General features: G+C 49.7%; 1 protein-coding gene across 1 annotated transcript; it reads left to right on the forward strand.

Moving 5' to 3' along the window:
• Window positions 1-801: 801 nt before the first annotated feature.
• Window positions 802-21,940, forward strand: MYO1A (myosin IA). The gene is made up of 27 exons (XM_006093603.3): window positions 802-1,304; window positions 1,404-1,519; window positions 1,760-1,854; window positions 2,063-2,167; window positions 2,381-2,427; window positions 2,560-2,623; window positions 2,819-2,917; window positions 4,810-4,913; window positions 5,040-5,187; window positions 5,619-5,737; window positions 5,817-5,903; window positions 7,236-7,301; window positions 7,413-7,517; window positions 9,924-9,986; window positions 10,152-10,352; window positions 10,499-10,725; window positions 11,063-11,263; window positions 11,441-11,537; window positions 11,966-12,115; window positions 12,221-12,289; window positions 12,692-12,766; window positions 16,939-17,073; window positions 20,180-20,286; window positions 20,659-20,791; window positions 20,878-21,030; window positions 21,191-21,318; window positions 21,603-21,940. Exons 1-27 carry the CDS (start codon window positions 1,191-1,193, stop codon window positions 21,724-21,726), a joined length of 3,132 nt encoding a protein of 1,043 aa, XP_006093665.1. The 5' UTR covers window positions 802-1,190; the 3' UTR covers window positions 21,727-21,940.
• The last annotated feature ends 564 nt before the right edge of the window (window positions 21,941-22,504 follow it).

Raw genomic sequence — 22,504 nt, forward strand, 5'->3', positions numbered from 1 at the left:
CTGCTTCTGCTTCTCACCCTCCCCTGCTAAGTTACTTAACCACTTGTGTTCAAAGTGACAATTGCGTTCTTTTCCTGGAGCTTGGGGGAAGCAGAGTGAAGGAAGAAGGCGGCTGTATCCCCTTCTTGCTCAACCTTTCATTCCTGCTTTCTTCCCCTCCCCCACGCAGGTTCAGCTGTGCAGGAGAGGAGGAGGATATGGCTCCTTGATTCCTGTGGGGAGTGGCACTGACCATTGTACAGATAATTCTGTTCTGTACCAGGCCACCCCACCTAGTCAGTCCCACAGGAAAAGCTGAGGAGGGCTGGGCTTCCTCCTTAGGGGACACTTACTGTGTGCCTGCTGCTGGGACCGAGGCAGTGGGCCCAGGCTCCCTGTTTCTCTCACTCTGCTCCTCCTTGTTCATTTCCTACTAAAAAGCTGGATGTGTCCACCAGGGACGAAGTCTAGGCCAGGTTATAGGAATTCGTGTGAAAACTGGAAATAGAAAAATAGGGACAGAAGTGTAGGCACATCCACAGGTTCTGAAAGCTGCTAGTTTGTTGGGGGAACAAAGCTCACTTTGATTTTCTTTGGGGTATTCCCGTCTTCTATGGAGGAACTCCCAACTCCATCCTCACTCTTCACCTCGTCCGGTCCCCATTTAAAAAATGAATCTCCCTGTAGCAATGAGGGGAGGAGAGACCTTTGGAAGAACCTTTGAAATGGGCGTGGGTGGGTTGGGTGACTGAAATAGGGGCTGTGGGAGGTAGGGAGTTGAGAACTGGGACAGTGGTCAGGGAGTTTAGACCCTGGCCAGGGCCTCTGTGCAGGGAGGAGAGAGCTTTTGGTGCCTGGCTGTGGGCAAAGCTTTGCTTATCTTGTCCTCTCTTGCAAGCACAACTGTGCTTCCCCAGGTGCTGCCTGTGATGTCTTCCTTACCCTGGTGGCCAGAGGCAGGTGGTCCTGTCCCATCTCTGCCCTGTCCCCACCAACCCTGACCCTGGGGCAGAGGATCCCCCACCTCCTCCCACAGTTAACGTGGGCTAGTCTAGAGGCCTCTCCCAGGTCAGGGACTCTCTCTAGGGGCTGGAACTGGGGGGGCAGAAGGCTCTCCTCGGCCCTTCTGCCTTCTTCCTCTCAGTTATGGGTCTCTAATGCTGAGCAGATATCAATAAACCACCTCTGACCCCCAGGATCAGCTCCTCAACATGACTCTCCTGGAAGGTCCCATAGGGGTGGAGGATCTTGTGCTCCTGGAACCCCTGGAGGAAGAGTCTATGCTCAAGAACCTCCAGCTACGCTATGAGAACAAGGAGATTTATGTGAGTGCATGCGGGTGCCCCTGACGGTGGTGGCCAGAGAGTCCACATGCTCCTGTTCCTCCCCCCACTCCTTTCCTTCACCTTCTTCCCCGGCTGCAGACCTACATTGGGAACGTGTTGGTTTCCGTGAACCCCTACCAACAGCTGCCCATCTATGGCCCAGAGTTCATTACCAAATACCAGGAGTGTACCTTCTATGAGCTGAAGCCCCATATGTGAGTAGAGAGACCAAGGGAAGGTGACAATGATCCTGATGAGGAGACATCCTAATGTCTTCTCCCTTTTCTCCTGGAGGAGATCTCTAGCTGCCCTCTGGCCCTGGCCCTCTGGAGCCCCCTTCCTAGCCTGTCACTTCCTTAGAATTAGAGGGTGGATGACGTGGAGGCTGGGGATCGAGAGAAGGTGGTGTCTTGGACTGACCCCACATTAGCCATTACCTACTTCCTCCCCCCAAGCTATGCATTGGCAAACGTGGCGTACCAGTCACTGAAGTTCCGGGACCGAGACCAGTGCATCCTCATCACCGGGGAGAGTGGAGCCGGGAAGACGGGTGAGGCGCCTGCTGGGGAAAGCTGTGGGATCACCCCTGGAACTAATCCTTCATCTCTCCCAGCCAGGTCTAGCCCTGCCCCTGTCCCGCCCGTCCCCCACCCCCAGAATTCCCTCTTGGTTTTCCTGACTCTGAAGGCTCAGGTGCTGGGACGAGGGAAGTTACGGAGGGTGGTGTGGCGATCCATGCGAGGGTTTTTCTTGCACAGAGGCTAGTAAGCTGGTGATGTCTTATGTGGCGGCCGTCTGCGGGAAGGGGGAACAGGTGAACTCTGTGAAGGAGCAACTGCTTCAGTCAAACCCAGTGCTGGAGGGTGAGAATGCCGGGCTCTGCCCTCTGTCCCCCTCACCCGGCCAACCCCAGAGTCACTCGGCCCTAGTCACCTTCCCGTTGTTCCAAAACCACTGCCCTCGTTTAGCCTGAAAAATCTGACATTGGCACAATGACTGGAAGACCTTCCTCCTTTTCCTTCTCGAGTCCCTCTCCTCCCCTCAGCCACCTCACTGCCCCCTCCTCATCTCCGCAGCTTTTGGCAATGCCAAGACCATCCGCAACAACAACTCCTCTCGATTTGTGAGTGACCGTCTCAGTCTGGGAGGAGAGGGTGTGGAGGCTTGAGAGGGAAGAATGTGACCCTTCCTGGACAGGGTGGTGACAAGAGAAGGAAGCAAAGTCTGTCTCCCTCTCTCTCTCTGGTCCCTGAAGGGAAAGTACATGGATATTGAGTTTGACTTCAAGGGATCCCCCCTCGGTGGCGTCATCACAAACTGTACGTGTCTCCCCATCCCGCTTACCGCCTCTCTCCCACCCGCCCCACGGTGTCCCTTTCTGCTAATCTGCTACTGTGGGTGGAAGGAATATTAGACTTCCCAACCACTAGGGATGTCAGGGATGAGGGCAGAATTAGAGGGAAGCCAAGGTACCTCCCAGATCTCCAAAACATTCTTTTCTAATTTTCTGCCAGATCTCCTGGAGAAATCCCGCGTGGTGAAGCAGCTCAAAGGAGAAAGGAACTTCCACATCTTCTATCAGCTACTGGCTGGAGCAGATGCACAGCTGCTGGGTATGTGCCTGCCCCGAACATCCCCAGCCGCCATCAGTCCCCTCTGGGCCCCCGCAGCCTCTTCCCTTGAGCCCCTCAGATTCCTCCATCCATATTCCTCATCTGATCTCGCCCACCATTGTTGGGAACAAATCCCGTGACCTCTGTGGGGTTTTATTACTAGGAATAAGCTCTGTTGCCTCTTCACTGCTTGTATTCCTCTGTCCTGCCTGAGTTCCTCTTTCCCCGAGCTGGCTTCAAAAATGGAACTCGCATTTCCATCTACTGTCCTTTCCTATCTTCAACTGAAGGGATGTTACTGATAGTTCAGCAGGAAATTCAGCAGGATGTTGAACCTTCACTGAGCTTCCACTGAAGTTGTCCTTGGTCTACATCTGTTTCACCCAGGACCCTGTCCTTGATTTCCTCTTCTTAGATAGTTCCACCTAGGTTTCATTCATTCATTCATTCATTCATTCATTCATTCATTCATCAGACAGCTCTTGAACACCTACTATGATCGAACACTGTGCTAGGGGTATAGAGTTGAGTAAGACATGGATCCTGTCCCTGAAGAACTTAGTCTCCTGGGGATGGCAGATGTGTGAACAGATACACTGCACTACAGTGTGGTCAGTGCCAATAGGCCTGTGCAGATGCACATAGGAGCAGAAGGCATAGGGCAAGCTGCCTTGTCCTGAGGAAGAGCCCATCCCAGCTTGAATGTTGTACTGGCATCACTACAGGGTCCAGTGACACTAAAGGCCCTGCCAGTCCGCCCTCTCGCTGAGAGCTCTGTGGTATCTGCTCCCTCTGGTTTCGGGTTAGTCTGTGCTGGACTTATACCCATTTCCTTTTCCCCCCTGGCAGATCTATGGTTCAGGTGCCCCCACAGGTCTCATCTCCCTCCTGGCTTAATAGTCTTGAATGTGTTCCATTTGTCTGAATCATAGGCACCAGAGTCTTGTTCTGGTTCTGTCACTCATTGGTTTAAATTGAGTCCAGGCGGGCCCTCCCCAGTGTCATCACCCCAGGCCTTTCTGACTCATTCTGTGTTCAGATGTTCCTCTTTAATACGCTTTGGTTTCACAGTTGTGTCTTGGGAGAAGCTGCCATTAAATTCTAGTTTGAGAGATACTCACTGAATCTCAGATCATTTGAATAACAGATCATTGATATCCCTAAAGTTCCAGGATTAACCCACTCCTTCCCATCTCCGGTAAATAGCTTTGACCATGCCCTTGATTCATTTATTAAAAAGAAAAAGGTTCCTGCATGCCAGCCAGGTATTCAGATTATGAAGGTGAAAAACATAGTCCCAACACACAAGTTGTTTATTTGTGGGAGAGAGAGAAAGAAAACATAACTTAGTCCACGTGATAGGGGCTGGGATAGAGACTCACCAGGGGGAACACAAGAGAGCCATTTGACTCAGCCCCACCACACCAGAGAAACCTTCCGGAGAGGGATCAGGGCTGGGAAACATAGTCCCTGACGCTCTATCAGTGCTTAGCGAACAATGAATGCACCAGCAAGGATGAATGGGAGGTGTGTACTTACCCTTCCTTCCTTCCCTTCATCCTCAGAGTCGCTGAGACCAGAGCAGTGTAGAGGATTGTTTGTTTGTTTTTATTGTTCAGAACCCTGAGGATGGGGAGAAGAGTAAAATGAAGCTTTTCTTTCATAAAAATTGGGAGAAAACCCCAATAATTATAAACACCTAAACCCTGAATACCACTTAAAAGTTTAGTCTATTATAGGAATTAATGATCCCAAAATAAAGGAGACAAGGGAAGAAACTAATAAAAAAGGCTTCTTTGAGTAATTGAATGAACTCACCTAGGGCTAGGCTGTGAGGGTCAAGGCTGGAGAGCCTGTGTACTAACCCTGTCCCCACTCACTGGCCCGCCCAGCGGCGCTGAAGCTGGAGCGGGATACAGGTGGCTATGCCTATCTGAACCGAGAAGTGTCCAGAGTGGATGGCATGGACGATGCCTCCAACTTCAAGTCTGTGCAGGTGGGTGCCCAGGATGGGGTAGGCTTGGGCCCTTAGGCCAGCCCCTGAGCCCAGGCTCTGGCTTTGAGGAGGGAGGCGTTGGACTGGCACCACAGTTCAACTTCTGACTTCTGCTTGCTCCCTAAGAGTGCCATGACTGTGATTGGGTTCTCCGAGGAGGAGATTCGATGGGTGCTAGAGGTGACAGCCCTGGTGCTGAAGCTGGGGAATGTGAAGCTGTCAGACGAATTCCAGGCCAATGGAATACCAGCAAGTGGCATCTCTGATGCGAGAGGTCTGCACCCCCTGCTGAAGTCCCACCCAGCTCCCCGAATCTCCTACTGTGCTTCCACCATCTCTAGTATAACTAACCTCACTCTGATTTAGTCCCACTCAGCCTGCTCCTGAGTTCTTCCCCAAACATACTCATTGAGGCACATTGGAATGAGGTTTTGAAGTTTGGTAGACATAGGTTCTGAGACCTTTCCGAGTCTCGCCTATTTCAGGAGATTCTCATATTAAAGTAGATAATGCATGAAAAGTTCCCAGATCTCCCCTTCCTCCTCCTCCCCAGACCTTCTTCAAGGCCATGTTCTGAACGGGCTGCCAGGGCTGCTCCAGCAGAGCCCAGGGACACCAGTCTCCCAGCAACTTCACTGATCTGCTTCCTCCCTCCCCTGGGAGAAAGCCCTCTCTCAGGCCATGTTGTATCTCTCATCACCCCAGGTGTTCGGGAGATTGGGGAAATGATGGGTTTGGATTCAAAGGAACTAGAGAGAGCTTTGTGCTCAAGGACCATGGCAACTGCTAAAGAAAAGGTGGTCACTGCACTGAATGTTGTTCAGGTAAGGGGCCCTATGGGAGGGGCTGATTCTGAGTCTGCTCTGTGGCTACCACACTGACCAGCTTGGCCTTGCCCCGTAGGCTCAGTATGCCCGGGATGCTCTGGCTAAGAACATCTACAGCCGTCTCTTCAACTGGATAGTGAATCGAATCAATGAGAGTATCAAGGTGAGAGATCGCCCTCTTCCCTCAACACTCTCCTGCCCTGGTCACCAGCCCGATACCTTGGGTTCTGGGATGGACAGAGTAAGGACAATGAGGAAAAGTGTACAGTGTCTTCCAATAGTGTGTGATTGTGGAAATGTCACTGGTTTTTTGACTCTCTGGATAGACTGCTTACCAGTGTGTGGCCTTTCCATTTCACAAAGATCTGAGCCTCAGTTTCCTGATTTGGAAAATGGGACCTTAATGCCTACCTGCTTCACAGGTTTAGTGAGGATGAGATAAAATTGTGTACATGGTTACCAGAGCCAACAGTTTCACTCCTAGGTATATATCCAAGCAAATTGAAAAGAGATATATATGAATGTTCATAGAGGCATTATTCTTAATAACCAAAAAGTGGAAACAACCCAGATGTCCATCAACTGATGAATGAATAAATAAATACAATGTGGTATATTTATACAATGGGATATTATTCGGCCATGAAAAGAAATGACATACTGGTACATATTCAACATGGATGAACCTTGAAAACATGTTGAGTGAAAGAAGCCAGACATAAAACGCCACATTTTGAATGACTCCATTTATATGAAATGCCCAGAATAGGCAAATCCATAGACATGGGAAGTAAATCAGTGATTATCAGGGTCTGGGGGTGGGAGGGAGGACTGGGGAGTGACTGCTAATGGTTATGGGTACAAGATTTCTTTTGGGGGGATGATGAATGCTCTGGAATTAGGTAGTGGTGATGGTTGTACACTTTCTGAATATACGTTAAAAGCCCACCAACTTGTATACCTTTAAAGGGTAAATTCTCTGGTATGTGAATTAAATAAAAATAGAACTATTATTTAAAGATTATGTACATGAAAGTGCCATCAATTTAGAAGCTATTACTGCAGGGTAGTGGGGTAAAATGGGATTTGACTCTAGGTTTGGTAAATGCTTAGCTCTTTCGAAATTTGATATTTTAAATCAGTAAAATGGGAATAATCACTCCTTTTAGGTTTATGATATGATTAATGAAATAAGAATATAGATTTTTAAATAAAATGCTCAACAAATTAAAAGATAGTTATTTTCCTGAGAGGATTTCAATGTCTTTCTACCTCACACCATGGGAGCACTGTCCTGGAATCTATTTGCATCTTCCCTTTCCACACTCTTTGCTTGTCCTCCAGCATATAGAAGAGAAAGGAGAATAAAATCACAATTCCTGTCAGGCTTGGTCAAGCTCACCCGAGTTCTGTTTGCCCCTTGCTCCAATCACCTCCACCATCACATCCATTGTAGAAGGGCCTGTCCTCAGACTTATCTTTTCCTCCTCTTCAGGTGGGCATTGGGGAGAAGAAGAAGGTAATGGGGGTCCTGGATATCTATGGCTTTGAAATATTAGAGGTAAGACAACTTCGCCCAACCACAGTACCTGGGGATGTGAGAGAGGGGAGGTAGGGCTGAGTGGAAGGAAGTATCTGAGCTGGTTTCTCTAATCTGTGTGCCTTCCCTTAGGACAATAGTTTTGAGCAATTTGTGATCAACTACTGCAATGAGAAGCTACAGCAGGTGTTCATAGAGCTAACACTGAAAGAGGAGCAAGAGGAATATAAGAGAGAGGTAAACTAAGCCTTCTCCCACCTCCTCTCTCTTAAATGACTTCTAGGCACATGCCAGATTTCTCTTTCTCCTTGATCACAATTTCCTCTCAATTGTTCCCTCGTGGGAACACAGAGGACAAAAAGTTTCCCCTGCACAGCTGAACATTCCAGCATTACCAAGAAGCCCGAATTTTCTGCTCCCCATCCCCCCCAGCTCCCCATACTCCAGGCCAGGCCAGGAAGGGGGGTGGCTTGATAGAAGGGTGTGTGTGTTGGGGGGGGGGGCGGGAGTCATGACAAGAGTGAAGTGACAGCTGTGCTTGGCCTATGGCATACTGTGAGCCACATTTAGAAGGGACGTTTCTCCTGGGCTTGGCACCCAACCACATCCACTTTCTGTGCTCTTCTCTGACTCCTCAGAATCCTTTGTCTCCTCCAGGCTCTGATGTTGCCTCCCCTCTTAGCACGCTGACCCCAGACTTTCTCACCAGAAGTGCCTGTGGCTCAGGATTTCCACACTCCTGCCCCTGTTCAGCGGTTCTCTGGGGCTAGGTGTCAGACAGCCCTCCGATTGAGCTAATTCCCTCCAAAGTGTGAATGCCGAGTCTCACTCATCAAAATCCTCCCAGGGATGCTCCCTGTGAGCTCTCAGGAATCTGTTGTGGCAGAATGTCAGGCACTGTGATAACAATGTACGGAGAAGCTTTTAAAAGTATTTGGATGTTTTTATTTAAATTTTTTAAATTTTTATTTATTGAGTTTTAGAGAAAGGGAGAGAAGAGAGAAAGAGGGGAGGGCTAGAGGAGGGGGGATGGGGGAGAGAGAGATCAATTTGTTGTTCCATTATGCATTTGTTGGTTGATTCTTGGATGTTCCCTGACCGGGGATTGAACCTGCAACCTGGAGGTATCGGGACGAGGCTCTAACCAACTGAACTATCAGGCCAGGGCTTATATTACATTTTCAAATGATTAAATAGATAATATATTTCTGTGCTTTAAAATTAAAAAACCTTAAAAGGTGTATAAAGAAAGGCCTCTCTCCCACCCTGTCCCCAGCCTCCTTGATTTCCTTCCCGTCTATAGGCACCTGAAGTGGGCCTCCTTCCAGAGGTCTTTGATGTGTAATCACATCAAAGTTTATTCACGCAGCAGTGAATACACCCTCTGCTACACCTTGCTTTCATAAGTTAACAAGAGATCTTTCTGTCTCAGTATATTAAAGATGCGTTTTTAAAGCTACATAGGATTATAAGAATATCATAATTCATTTAATCAGTCAGGGAAGACATTTTTGAAATGAAGTGGGAGGGCAACTTAATTCCACTCTGCATTCCCTGAACACCTGTGAGGGAGGAGGGAGAGAGACGCTTGTTCCCCAGTCACCCCTGGGAATGGCCTGAAGTGCTACATCTGCCCTGGGGTGGGATCAGGAGCTATCCTGCCTGCAGGCCTGATGCCCAGCAAATTCCTAAAGCACAGAAAGGTTGTCTTTGGGTTTTCTGTTTCTGTACCATTCTTGCTCTTTTTTTTTTTTTTTAAACTATACAGCCCAGCTGGTGTGGCTTAGTAGTTGAGCGTCTACCCATGAACCAGGAGGTTATGGTTCGATTCCTAGTCAGGGCTCTTGCCCAGGTTTTGGGCTCGATCCCTAGTAGAGGGCATGCAGGAGGCAGCCGATCAATGATTCTCTCTCATCATTGATGTTTCTACCGCTCTTTCCCTCTCCCTTCCTCTCTCTGAAATCAATAAAAAACATATTTAAAAAATTATACAGTCCCAAAGTATCATGTGGATCCATGGTCAGCTGTGGCCCTGGATCAGCATCCCCTGTGGACATGTTAGAGTGCAAATTCCCAGGCCTTGTCCCAGACCCGTGGAGTCAGAAACCTGGGGGGCAGGGACAGCAAATCTGCTTTAACAAGTGGTCCAGGTAGCGTCGATGCACACTGAGGACAGAATCACTGATGTAGGTCTTTGAAGATGTATCCAATTAGCTTTGTTGCTTGATGTTAAACTCACGTGCGTGCTTTGGTTCTGTAGTTTGTTGCCAGAGTGGTGTGGCCCTTTGCTCTTCCATATACTCAAGGATCCCCTCCCCCAGAGTTGGATAATCTCTACTCAGTCTTCACCCAGCAGCTTGCACTTCCCTCTCTACCCTACAGCATCTACAGGGCTCTCTACATTGACTCCCCCTCACAGCTGCTCTGGGTCTTCCCATGTGTCTCTGTACCCACCCCACAAATTCTCCACGAACCTTGGAGGAAAGGGGACGCAGATAGAAACCACACCAGGGACCCCTCTGAACTGTAGGGCTTTCTGATGGTCCTTTGTGGGATAGGTGAAAGGCAGCCGGGGTCTGGTGGGGTCTTTGGAGACTTGTCTTGGACCTGCTCCCTGTAATTTTTTCCATCTCCCCTTGCTAGGGCATACCATGGAAGAAGGTGGACTACTTTGATAATGGCATTATCTGCAACCTTATTGAGCATGTGAGTTATCCTTCTCTTATCTTCGGGACCTTCCCCTGGACACCATCCCCCTCCCCTCACCCCACTTGGCAAGGGTGGTAAAAAGGGCAAAGGGTGAGTGGACAGAGGATCTGGACATCCTAGAGGACCAGGTCTAAGTTGGGCTGATATTGTTCCCCTGGCCAGAATCAGCGAGGTATCCTGGCCATGCTGGACGAGGAGTGCCTGCGGCCTGGGGTGGTCAGTGACTCCACTTTCCTAGCAAAGCTGAACCAGCTCTTCTCCAAGCATAGTCACTACGAGAGCAAAGTCACCCAGAACGCCCAGCGCCAGTATGACCACACCATGGGTCTCAGCTGCTTCCGCATCTGCCACTATGCGGGCAAGGTGATATGGCGGGGCTGGAGGTCAAGGCTAGGGCCTGCGCACAGGCTGAAGGCAACGGGGAAGGAATTGGGAGGATCTGAAACTGGGAGGGCCAAGTGCTGGGACGAGGTCATGGGCTCTCCAGACCAATAGATGTTCTTCTCCAGGTGACGTATAACGTGACCAGCTTCATTGACAAGAATAACGACCTACTCTTCCGGGACTTGTCCCAGGCCATGTGGAAGGCCAAGCACCCACTCCTTCGGTCCTTGTTCCCTGAGGGTGATCCTAAGCAGGCATCTCTCAAACGCCCCCCAACTGCTGGGGCCCAGTTTAAGAGTTCTGTGGCCATACTCATGAAGAACCTGTATTCCAAGAACCCCAACTACATCAGGTGACGTACTGGGCACCTAGGGAAACATGCTACATACATCCGCATGCTGCAGAGCACGTCGGGGTGGGAGGAGGTGTCTTTGGAATAAGAGTTTCAGAGGCCCTTTCCTCAGGGAAAACAGGGCCCGATGAGCTGTGAGAGCCCTGTAGCAGGGAGACCATTAGATTTGGGTGGGAACTGTACTAGTGAGTGAAACTGGCAAGGCCAGTGTGACCACTTCCTCTGAAATATTTCACCTAAGGGGAATGTATGCAGAACTGGGGTGTAGAGACCAGGATGGGTCACACTGGCAAAGGTGAAGCTCCTGAAGCCTGGACTTTGCTCTACCTCCCACCAGGTGTATAAAGCCCAATGAGCATCAGCAGCGAGGTCAGTTCTCCCGGGAGCTGGTGGCAACCCAGGCTCGGTACCTGGGACTGCTAGAGAATGTGCGTGTGCGCCGGGCGGGCTACGCCTTCCGCCAGGGGTACAAGCCCTTCCTGGAAAGGTACCGATTGCTGAGCCGGAGCACTTGGCCTCGCTGGAATGGGGGAGACCGGTAAGACTCAGTGGGGAGTGGAGAAGGACAGTGCAGGGGCACACGGTGGGAGAAGCGACAATGAAGTCTTCTTGTTCAAGCCCTGAATTCTTCTCCCAGGTGGAAGGGACTGGGGGAAGGTGCAGAGGCCCCTCCCCTGGGTTGCCCCCTGGCAGCTTTTCCCTTTTGCTCCCGTAGGGAGGGGGTGGAGAAGATCCTGGGGGAGCTGAGCGCCTGCACCTCAGAGGAGGTGACCTTTGGGAAGACAAAGATCTTCATTAAAAGCCCCAAGACTGTGAGTTGGAGAGGGCACCTGATTTGTGGGGGTGGCTGGGTGGGGAAGGGAGCTTCTATAACCTGGAAGGGATAGTGGATGAGGAGGTCTCTCTGCGGGGCTGTTCCTTGGGTTCCCACCCTGGCTGAGAGCCCTGGAGTCAGGCGTGCTTGCAGGGCCCCCTCTGAGTGCCTCCACCTGAGGCAGGACTCCTTGTGGGTCTGGGTAATGTGTCTGAGTTTCCAAATCCTAGGATAGTAGCAGCTACAGAGTTAGAGTTCAGTAGAAGCTTGTTAACATGAATTAATACATAAATAAATGAACTCAGAAGACCAAGGAATGATCAAATAAAACACTGGCTGGGAAGCCTCTGGTGCTGTGGGGTGCAGGAAGAGAGAGCGCTGTTCCCCTAGGCCAGCTTCTCGGTTCCCCCTTTCACCGCTCCACAGCTTTTCTACCTGGAGGAGCAGAGACGCCTTAGGATCCAGCAGCTGGCCACACTCATACAGAAGATCTACCGAGGCTGGCGCTGCCGCACCCACTACCAGCAGATGCGCAAGAGTCAGATCCTCATTTCCTCTTGGTTTCGGGGCACCATGGTACCAGTAACCCCCAAAGTCCCATCCCCTCTACTAGGAGAGTGGGAAATGGGAGAGGTGGTTCAGGAGGTGGGCCTTTTCTAACAGGCCCATTGTTTCCTACAGCAAAAGAAGCGCTATGGGAAGATGAAGTCATCAGTATTGTTGATCCAGGCTTTTGTGAGAGGGTGGAAGGTAATGGAAAAGGGAAGAGGGTTCCCTCTCCACATGTGGTTCCTTTTGAATTGTCTCAGTTGCTGGGGGGATGGAGGAGCAGGAAGCAAGTCCTACTTGAACCTCGGCCATACCTCTGTGCGATGGCGTGTCTGTGTCCGGGTATTTCTGGGCCTGCTCCGTGTGTGTCTGGGAGTGTGGCTGCATGCTGGGAAGATTTGTACATATGTGTGGCTCTGCCTTCTGCTTTGAGTGTCCCCCTCATTGCCAACTTGTCTAACTACTCTCTCCAGCTGTAGTCTCAGCTCTCTATTTTACTCTGTTCTTTGTGTGGTTGAAAGAGTAGAACCTCTTCTAGGTTTTGCTCTGTCTTCTAGGTCTAACTATCTTTATTCTGGCTCCTTTCTTGTATGTCCCCGCCAGGCCCGCAAGGATTATCGAAAATACTTCCGGTCAGGGGCTGCTCTCACCTTGTCAAGTTTCATCTACAAGAGCCTAGTAAGTGGTGGGTGTTGAGGGTGGGAGTGGGCGTTTGATGATGGAGGGACAGGTTTGAAAGAGAAAGATGTGAAGTTTGAGAAGAAGTGACTCAAAGTTTCCCCCCCCAAGAGCTTCCTTAACCTGCCTGTCTCAGGGCCCAGGGGCAGAATCAGAGCACATTTGGGGTTGAGTGGACAGGGTAGGCAACCTTGTGATAGGAAGGGGTCCCAGCACACCCACGAAGAGACAGCTGTCTGGTTGACAGCAGGTGAGGAGCTGAGCCTCATTGAAGACAGAGTAAGGATACATAGGGTTAACGAATCTATTTTAGAGTTGGGGTGACGGTGACAAAATTATATTTTCCTTCTATCTCTTCTGAAACTATAGCAGTTGAGTCTGAAATTAAGCCTCAGGAAGGATCTTAATTCTGGAGGACTCAGGTCAGAGTGGGCAGGAAGAAGCCAGGACCAGGCCTGGACATTCAGACTATGGGCAGTTTCCAGCGAGAGGAAAATAGGGACAGAGAAGGGGGTAGAAAGCAGTGGTGCTGTTGAGACAAGTCAGCGGGAAACCAGACAGGGAGGGAGCAGCACTTCCCGGGAGACCTTGGGGAAGGCCAGAGCAGGAGGAAGAGCAGAGGTCTGAGGCAGAGTGCTGTGGGGAATTGGAACTGCAGAAAGGCAGAACTTTCTAGATCTAGAAAAATCAAATCACTGCTTTGATTTTTGGAGGAATAGGGGTTCTGAGGCTCCCCGTTGCCTCCCTGAACATTCGTCCTGTCCTCCTCCCCCTCTTCAGGGAAGCTCCATTTTCCTGGGCCTCCTCAGCCCCGTCTCTCCTCAGCTGGCTCCACCGTGTCTGCCTCCTCAGGGTTCCTGCTCTCTTACTGCATAACTGCATTCCTGAGACTTGTAATCTGGTTTTGCTCTTATCTCATGACTTGCCCCTCTTCCATCTTTCATTCTTTTTTTTTCTTCTTTTTTTCTCATTCTTTTATTATTTATTTCTTTTTTCTTCTTCCACCTCTTCTCTCACCTGTATATTATCAGGCATCTGCTAAATATCACCTCAGGAGCTTCTGGGTTTAGATGAGGACTTCACTAACTCAGATCCCTAAGAAGAATGCATGCAGAGCCACTAGGCATCGACTCCCCCAGTGTTTCTGACTAGTCTATATTTTGCAGTTGCCTTGCCTATAACTAATACTAGCATAATACCTACTATTACTTGAACATTTAACTATGCACTAAGTTCTTTACATGCATTAACTCTAATGTGATCAACAACCCTGAGAAGTAGGCCATTTATAGGTTAAAAACTAAGGCCCAGAGAGGCTAAATAACTTGTTAGGAGTCCCACAGTTGGTAAAGGGTAGAGCTGGGATACAAACTATTTGACTCTAGAGTTTTAATCACTGCCGAAAACTGCCTGGCCCCTTCCCCCAGTAGAGACCTGGGCGAGCAGGCATACATGGCCCTGGGTAGACCTGGGGACAGAGGGCTACATAGGGAAAGCAGAACTTTCTAGATCTAGAAAAAAAGGAAACCCTCAGAGGCTCCACATCAATTGGAACATGGGGGATTGTGGGAGATGTTTAGGAATGTTTACTGAGGTGAATCGGGCCAGACCCAGGACCAGAGACTCCAGGGTGATGAGACCAAGCCCACTAGGTGTTTGTAGTGGAAGATACAAAGAGCTTGGATAGTTCCTAGAGCAATACGCTGTGTGCTGTGCATTTTTCTATTTTAAACCTAATGTCTTAGGTTTCAAAAAGTTTTCATAAAAATGCCAAAAAGTTGTCCCTGGCCTGCATGGCTCAGTGGTTAGAACGTCGGCCCGTGTACTGAAGGGTCGCAGGTTCAGTTCCAGTCAAGGGCATGTGCCTGGGTTGCTGGTTTGTTCCCTGGCCCCGGTCGGGTGCATGCAGGAGGCAACCAATCGATGTGTTTTTCACATCGATGTTTCTCTCTCTCTCTCTCTCTCTCTCTCTCTCTCTCTCTCTCTCTCTCCCCTTCTCCCCCTTTCCCCCTCTCTCTAAAAAAATCAATGGAAAAAAATATCCTCGGGTGAGGAATAACAACAACAAAATTTCAAAAATTTGAAGTGCTCAAGATCAAGTCATTTTCTATACATTCAATAATTCTATCCTAGGTGTTGAGTGCTCCCTGAAATATAAAGACTCACGAGTTCTGGTTCTAGATTGGGGGAGATTAAACAGTCAGATGCCATGACTGGATCCTGAAACAGGAAAAATAAAAACAAAGCTGAAAATGACATTTAAAAAAAAATTTTTTATTTATTTCAGAGAGGAAGGGAGAGGAAGGGAGAGATAGAAACATCAATGATGAGAGAGAATCATTGATCAGCTGCCTCCTGCACATCCCACACTGGGGATCAAGTCTGCAATTTGGACATATGCCCTGACTGGGAATCAAACCAGGATCTCCTGGTTCATAGGTCGACACTCAACCACTGAGCCAAGCCAGCCAGGCTGAAAAGGACATTTTTAGTATATAAAAGACATTAGGAGAAATTTGAGTGCATTGCTGTTGGATGAGTAAGTCTAATCAATGTTAAATTTCTTAGGTATAGTGATGGAATTGTGATTGTGTAAGTAAATGTCCCAGTTCTAGGGAGATGCATGCTTAAGTTTTAGGAGAAAATGTTATGATATCTGTTACCTACTTTAGGATGATGTGACATGAAGATTTGTATATATGTATATTTATATGCATGTGTATGTATGCGGGGGCATGTGTTAGAGAGAGAATGCCAATAGGGCAAGATGTAAACATTATCAATTGGTGAATTTAGGTGAGGAGTATACAGTATACAGATGTTCATTGTAATCTTTTCTTCAACTTTTATGCACATTTAAAAACTTTCAAAATAAGAAAATGTATTAAATTTTTAAAAAAATCTTAAGTCAGGCCCTAGCTGGTTTGGCTCAGTGGATAGAGCGTCGGCCTGCCGACTGAAGGGTCCCAGGTTTGATTCTGGTCAAGGGCACAGGCCCGGGTTGCTGCTGGCTCGATCCCCAGTAGGGGTCCTGCAGGAGGCAGCCAGTCGATGGTTCCCTCTCATCATTGATGTTTCTATCTCTCTCTCTCCCTTTCCCTTCCTCTCTGAAATCAATAAAAATATATTTAAAAAGCCCTAGCCAGATTGGCTCAATGGATAGAGTGTCGGCCTGGGGACTGAAGGGTCCCAGGTTCAATTCCCATCAAGGGCACATGCCCAGTTGTGGGCTCGATCCCCAGTGGGAGGCGTGCAGGAGGCAGCCGGTCTGTGATTCTCTCTCATCATTGCTGTTTCTCTCTCTCCCTTCCTCTCTGAAATCAATAAAAATATATTTTAAAAAATATTAAGTCAGATTATGTCACGCTTCCCCTTTAAACCCTCTAGTGGTGTTCTATTTCACTCCAAATGAAGGCCTGTATCCTCACTACAGCCAACAAGGCCCGTCAGGATCTGTCCTTGACCAACCATTTCTGATCTTCTCTCCTTTTACTGAATTTAATTCAGTCACACTGGCTTTCTTTCTGTTTCTGGAATATACTACCACTCATTCCTGTCTTGGGCCTGCTTTTTTTGCATCATGACATATGTAATGAACTGGCATTACATTATATGTGTTTATTTGCTGTGAGAGGCCTCCTTCCCCACCCCCAGTAGAGTGTAACCTCAGGGAGAATAAAGACTTTGCTGTGTTCACTGCTGAGTCTCCATATCTAGAACAGTGCCAGGCACAGAGCAGACAATAAATGTTGAATGGGGGGAAAACTCAAGACCTGGAGACTCACTCCCGAGGACGCACTGTCTAGAGAGATTTCCATGCAAGTAACCGCAGTACAAAAACAGAAGTATAGACAGTGCTAGGGGGCTCCAAAGAAAGGAGGGCTCCCCGGGCCAGGGGACCGGGAGGTTGGAACGGCATCTGAAAGGATGGGTAGAATCTGGGCTGGCAGTGTTGAGCTGAGAGCAGCATGAGCTCAGGCACAGAGCGGTAATGCATGGGCTGGGCAAAGGGCGCGGCGAGGCGTCCTCTCTGGTTGGTGTGCCAGGGTCATGCAGGGGATCCTGTGACGAATGGGCTCTAAGAAAAATACCCTGAATGCCAGGTTGAGGTGTTGCCTGTCCGGGGCCTGTCTTCTCATCATTGCATTCTCAATTCCCCTCTTCCAATCCAGGCACAGAAATTCCTACTGGGGCTGAAGAACAACTTGCCATCTACCAGTATCTTGGACAAAAAGTGGCCAGCAGCCCCTTATAAGTGCTTCACCACAGCCAATCAGGAGCTGCAGCGGCTCTACCACCAGTGGAAGGTGAGTGGGGCCCAGGCACCTCTCTTCTCATTTGTCTTTTTTATTTTCTCCCTCTGATTTTTCTCTTCTTCCCTCTTCCACTCCTTTTCTCTTAAAAAAAAAATTGTGGCCCAGCCAGTGTGGTTCAGTGGTTGAGCTTCGATCTATGCACCAGGAGGTTACAGTTTGATTCCCAGTCAGGGCACATGCCCGGATGGTGGGCTTGATCCCCAGTAAGTGGTGTGCAGGAAGCAGCCGATCCATGATTCTCTCTCATCATTGATGTTTCTATCTCCCTTTCCTCTCCTCTCTGAAATCAATAAAAATATATATTTTAGCCCTAACCGGTTTGGCTCAGTGGATAGAGCGTCAGCCTGCGGACTGAGGGGTCCCAGGTTCGATTCTGGTCAAGGGCATGTACCTTGGTTGCGGGCACATCCCCAGTAGGGGCTGTGCAGGAGGCAGCTGATTGATGTTTCTCTCTCATCGATGTTTCTAACTCTCTATCCCTCTCCCTTCCTCTCTGTAAAAAAATTAATAAAATATATTAAAAATATATATATATTTTTTTTTAAAAAATTGTGGTAGCCCTGGCTGGTGCGGCTCAGTTTGTTGAGCATCACCCCGTGCACTGAAAAGTCACTGGTTTGATCTTCGGTCAGGGCACATACTCAGGTTGCAGGCTCCATTCCCAGTCAGGGTGCATGTGGGAGGCAGCAGATTGATGTTTCTCTCTCACATCGATGTTTCTCTCTCTCTCTCTCTCTCCCTCTCCCTTCCTCTCTAAAATCAATAAAAACATATTTTTAAAAAATGTGGTAAAATATGCATAACAAAATTTACTGTTTTAATCATTTTGAAGTATACAGTTTGGTGGCATTTGAGCACATTCACATTGTTGTGCAGTCATCACCACCATCCATCTCCTTACTATTTTCATCATCCCAACTGAAACTCTGTACTGAGTTAGCAATAACTCCCTGTTTCCCCTTCCCCCAGCCTACTCTAGGAATTCGACTAGAGTCATACGATGCTTAATGGGAATACATTCTGAGAAATGCATCATTAGGCGATTTTGTTGTGCAAACATCATAGAGTGCACTCACACAAACCTCAATGGAGTAGCCTACTACATACCTAGGCTATATGGTACAGCCTATTGCTCCCAGGCTACAGTCCATACAGCATGTTACTGCACAAAACATGAGGTTAAATCAAGCACACGAGAAAATGATGCAATCAAGAGACGCAATGAACATGAGATATATGAGACTGCTGCTGTCGTAATGTGGCATACTGTTTATAGCAAACTTTAAAAAAATACATATTTTTATTGATTTCAGAGAGGAAGGGAGAGAGAGAGAGAAACATCAATGATGAGAGATAATCATGGATTGGCTGCCTCCTGCACACCCCCTACTGGGGATCACACCTACAACCCAGGCATGTGCCCTTGACTGGAATCAAACCCGGGACCCTTCAGTCGGCAGGCCGACGCTTTATCCACTGAGCCAAACAGGCTAGGGCAGGGGTGGGCAAACTTTTTGACTTGAGGGCCACAATGGGTTCTTAAACTGGACTGGAGGGCCGGAACAAAAGCATGGATGGAGTGTTTGTGTGAACTAATATAAATTCAAAGTAAACATCATTACATAAAAGGGTATGGTCTTTTTTTTTTTTCGTTTTATTCATTTCAAACGGGCCGGATCCGGCCCGCGGGCTGTAGTTTGCCCACGGCTGGGCTAGGGCTAGCAAACTTTTTAAATGTAAGTAGAGTGTTCTCTAAAATAGCAATAAAAAGTATAATATAGTAAATACATAAACCAGTAACATAGTCGTTTATTACCATTATCAAGTTTATGTACATAGTTGTATGTGCTATGCTTTTATACAACTGACAGTGCAGTAGGTTTGTTCACACTAGCATCACCACAAACACATGAGTAATACATGATGTTACCCTGGCTACATTGTCACAAGGTGATAGGAATTTTTCAGCTCCATTATAATCTTATAGAGGTCCGGTGTATGAAAATCCGTGCACTCGGAGGGGGTCCCTCAGCCTGGTCTGTGCCCTCTCACAGTCCAGGACCCTTCGAGGGATGCCCACCTGCCCACTTAGGCCTACTCCCCGGGGGATCGGGCCTAAGCTGGCAGTCAGACATACCTCCGGCAGCTCAGGAGCCCTCAAGGGAGGTCTGACTGCGGCTCCCCCAGGGGGAGTGGGCCTAAGCTGGCAGTCAGACATCCGTAGCACTGCTGTGGAGGCCGGAGAGGCTCCCGCCACCACCACTACGCTTGCAGCCATTAGCCCAGCTTGTGGCTGAGCGGAGCTCCCCCTGTGGGAGCGTACTGACCACCAGGGGGCAGCTCCTGCATTGAGCGTCTGCCCCCTGGTGGTCAGTGTGTATCATAGCGACCAGTTGTTCTGCCATTAGGGTCAATTTGCATATTACCCTTTTATTTTGTAAGATAGGACCACCATGGCACATGCAGTTTGTCATTGACTGAAATGTCACTATGTGGCATCTGACTGTATTTTAAGTACCTCATATAAGTGGAATCAGACAATATTTGTCCTTTTGTGTCTGGCTTATTTCACTTAGCACAGTGTTCTATTCAGGACATGCTTATTGAGCACCTTGTCTGGGACTGGGCCTGTGCTGGGCATACAGCCCTCAGTGGGTTTATATTTTATTATTTCCACCCCCTGCCCAGCATCCCTCAGTCCCCATTGTCCTCCCCAATGCCTCTGCCCTCTCTGAAGTGCTAGTGCAGCCATGGGCAAACTACGGCCCGCGGGCCGGATTCGGCCCGTTTGAAATGAATAAAACTAAAAAAAAAAAAGACCGTACCCTTTTATGTAATGATGTTTACTTTGAATTTATATTAGTTCACACAAACACTCCATCCATGCTTTTGTTCCGGCCCTCCGGTCCAGTTTAAGAACCCATTGTGGCCCTCGAGTCAAAAAGTTCACCCACCCCTGGTCTAGTGCCTGTTCTTTTCCCTCTGTCCTCTTCTCCAGTGTCTGTCCCTCTCCTTCCACATCTCAGTGTCCCTCCCTCCCTTCCCAGCCCTGCCCCCTTCCTCCATGATCATAGCTTCTGCTCCAACCCACTCACAGTGCAAGAAGTTCCGGGACCAGCTGTCCCCAAAGCAGGTGGAGGTCCTGAGGGAGAAGCTCTGCGCCAGCGAGCTGTTCAAGGACAAGAAGGCTGCATACCCCCCGAGGTGAGAGCCTCTCAGACCCTGCAGTCAGTTTCATCAAGTGCAGGTGGACAGAGCAATGGGTCTCAAACTCCAGGGTGCACCCACATCACCAGGCAAGCTTGATAACACCCACACGCCACCCCCCACCCACTCAGTTTCTGATTCTGCAGGTCTGGGTGGGGGCCTAAGAATTTGCCTTTCTGACAGGTTGCCAGGGGATACGGATGTTGGTCCTGGACCCTGCTCTGAGGATCCCTGAGATAGAGGATGTGGTGGTGGATGGGGGAAGGGGCTCTGGAGGTCTAAGATGGGAATGCAGTGCGGGGAGGTGCAGGGCCCTGGGGTCTGTGCCAAGGGCTTTGTCTCCACTGCATACTTCTTGTGTGTCCTCAGTGTTCCCGTTCCCTTCCGTGGTGACTACATTGGGCTGCGAGGGAACCCCAAGCTGCAGAAGCTGACAGGCAGGGAGGAAGGGCCCGTTCTGATGGCAGAGACTGTGAGGAAGGTCAATCGTGGCAACGGCAAGGTGAAGGCCGCATCCGGATGCCTCCCCACAGCTGGAAGGGTGGGGGCCGACCCCATCTTCCTCACCCTTTCCTGTTCTGTCCCTAGACTTCCTCTCGAATTCTACTCCTGACCAAGGGGCATGTGATTCTCACAGACTCCAAGAAGTCCCAGGCCAAAACTGTCATTGGGCTGGAAAGTGTGGCCGGGGTGTCAGTCACCAGCTTCCAGGATGGGCTTTTTTGCTTGCATCTGAGTGAGGTATCAGCTGGGGGGGGGGGGGGCCCCATACCGGAGAAGGGAGTGGGCCTGACAGGGCTGGGGTGGGCTGGAGGTGGGGCCCCCACCTCTTCCTCTGGGCCTTCGATGTCTCCTGAGGAGAAAAAGTGAATCCCTTCCCTGCTGTTTTTTCCTTCCTAAGATATCATCGGTGGGATCCAAGGGGGACTTCCTGTTGGTCAGCGAGCATGTGGTGGAACTGCTGACCAGAATGTACCGAGCTGTGCTGGACACCACACAGAGGCAGCTTCCAATCACCGTGGCTGAGCAGTAAGGCCCTGAGCTGGGCTGAGGGGCAGATTGGCAGATGGCGAAGCTGTCGGTCACTGTGACCGGGAAAGTCAGAGGGTCAGAGAGTGAAGCCGCTGTGTCAGGGCAGGGCTTGGAGGAGCTTCTTAGTCTCCCCACCCAAGTTCTCTGGAGTCTGGAGTTTTCTGACCTGGGCTGGGGGGAGGGGGTGTATTTGCCTCAAGAAGGGAAGGGGGAACCCTCATAAAAATATGGGCCTAGAGGATGAGGGCGCTAGCTTTGCCTTTTGTCTCTTCCCCCTCCAGGTTCTCAGTGAAGTTCAAGGAGAGCAATGTGACTGTCAAGGTCACCAAGGGGCCGAGGGGTAATGGGAATGGCAAGCTCAGCTGCAAGAAGAAGGGGAGTCATGGCCTGGAAGTGACTGTATAGCGAGGAGGTGGCAGGTTCTCCCTCCTGGACCAGCACCAGCCCCACCCACCCACCTTTGGGGGAGGAGCTCATCTTCAACCCTCTGATCAGGGGTGGTGCTCGGAGCCTGAAGAACCCTTGAAGAGGACCTTTCTTCTCCCAGACCATCCCAGTCCTTTCTCCAAACTTCCTCCCACCCCCAGCCTCTCTGCCCACTAATAAAACAAGTGACTTCGCAAAGCGTGGGTGAGTTGCTGTTCCCATCTTCTCACTGGCATGTACTGAGACCCCCCCCCCGCCCCCCGCTTCCTCAAGCTCCTTGGAGCAGCTAATGCAGATAATAAGAATGGAAAAGAAGGGAATTGTCTCTGGGTCCTTGACCGGCTGAGCTCTGGGTGTCTGGGTGGGGAGGCTGGAGAGCCTGGAGGGGGATGGGGCTGAGGTCCCAGGTGGCCAGTGGCCGATTCATTAAGAATGTCCCTGGTGGGAAGACATGAGGATCCCTGTCTTGGCGAAAACTGGGATCCTTTGGAGATTCAGGCCCCAGAATGGAGGGCTCGTATGAGCTGGGGAACGCAGGGCCCCCGTACCCAGGAGCTCCAGACCCCGCCATCCCCAAGCTCAGTGCTGGCTCATCACACCTGCCCCACCCTGGCACCCCCTTCCTCTCCAGAAATGCCAGGCTGCTGCCAACAGTTGTCTTGCTAATCAGTGTCCGCAGCTGGGGCCTCAGCTGGTGGCATTTGACAGGGAGGCTGCCCCACCCCATTCCCCCGTCCTTCTGACTGACCCCTTTCCT

This window comes from Myotis lucifugus, unplaced genomic scaffold, assembly GCF_000147115.1.
Source record: "Myotis lucifugus unplaced genomic scaffold, Myoluc2.0 scaffold_119, whole genome shotgun sequence".
Taxonomy (NCBI): domain Eukaryota; kingdom Metazoa; phylum Chordata; class Mammalia; order Chiroptera; family Vespertilionidae; genus Myotis; species Myotis lucifugus.

Bases quoted from the DNA above. Each gene is read 5' to 3' on its own strand.
- MYO1A (XM_006093603.3), top strand. From the start codon at position 1,191: ATGACTCTCCTGGAAGGTCCCATAGGGGTGGAGGATCTTGTGCTCCTG. The intron at 5,738-5,816 runs GTAAGGGGCCCT...CTTGCCCCGTAG, and splicing joins CTGCACTGAATGTTGTTCAG to GCTCAGTATGCCCGGGATGC. The intron at 21,319-21,602 runs GTAAGGCCCTGA...TTCCCCCTCCAG, and splicing joins CCAATCACCGTGGCTGAGCA to GTTCTCAGTGAAGTTCAAGG.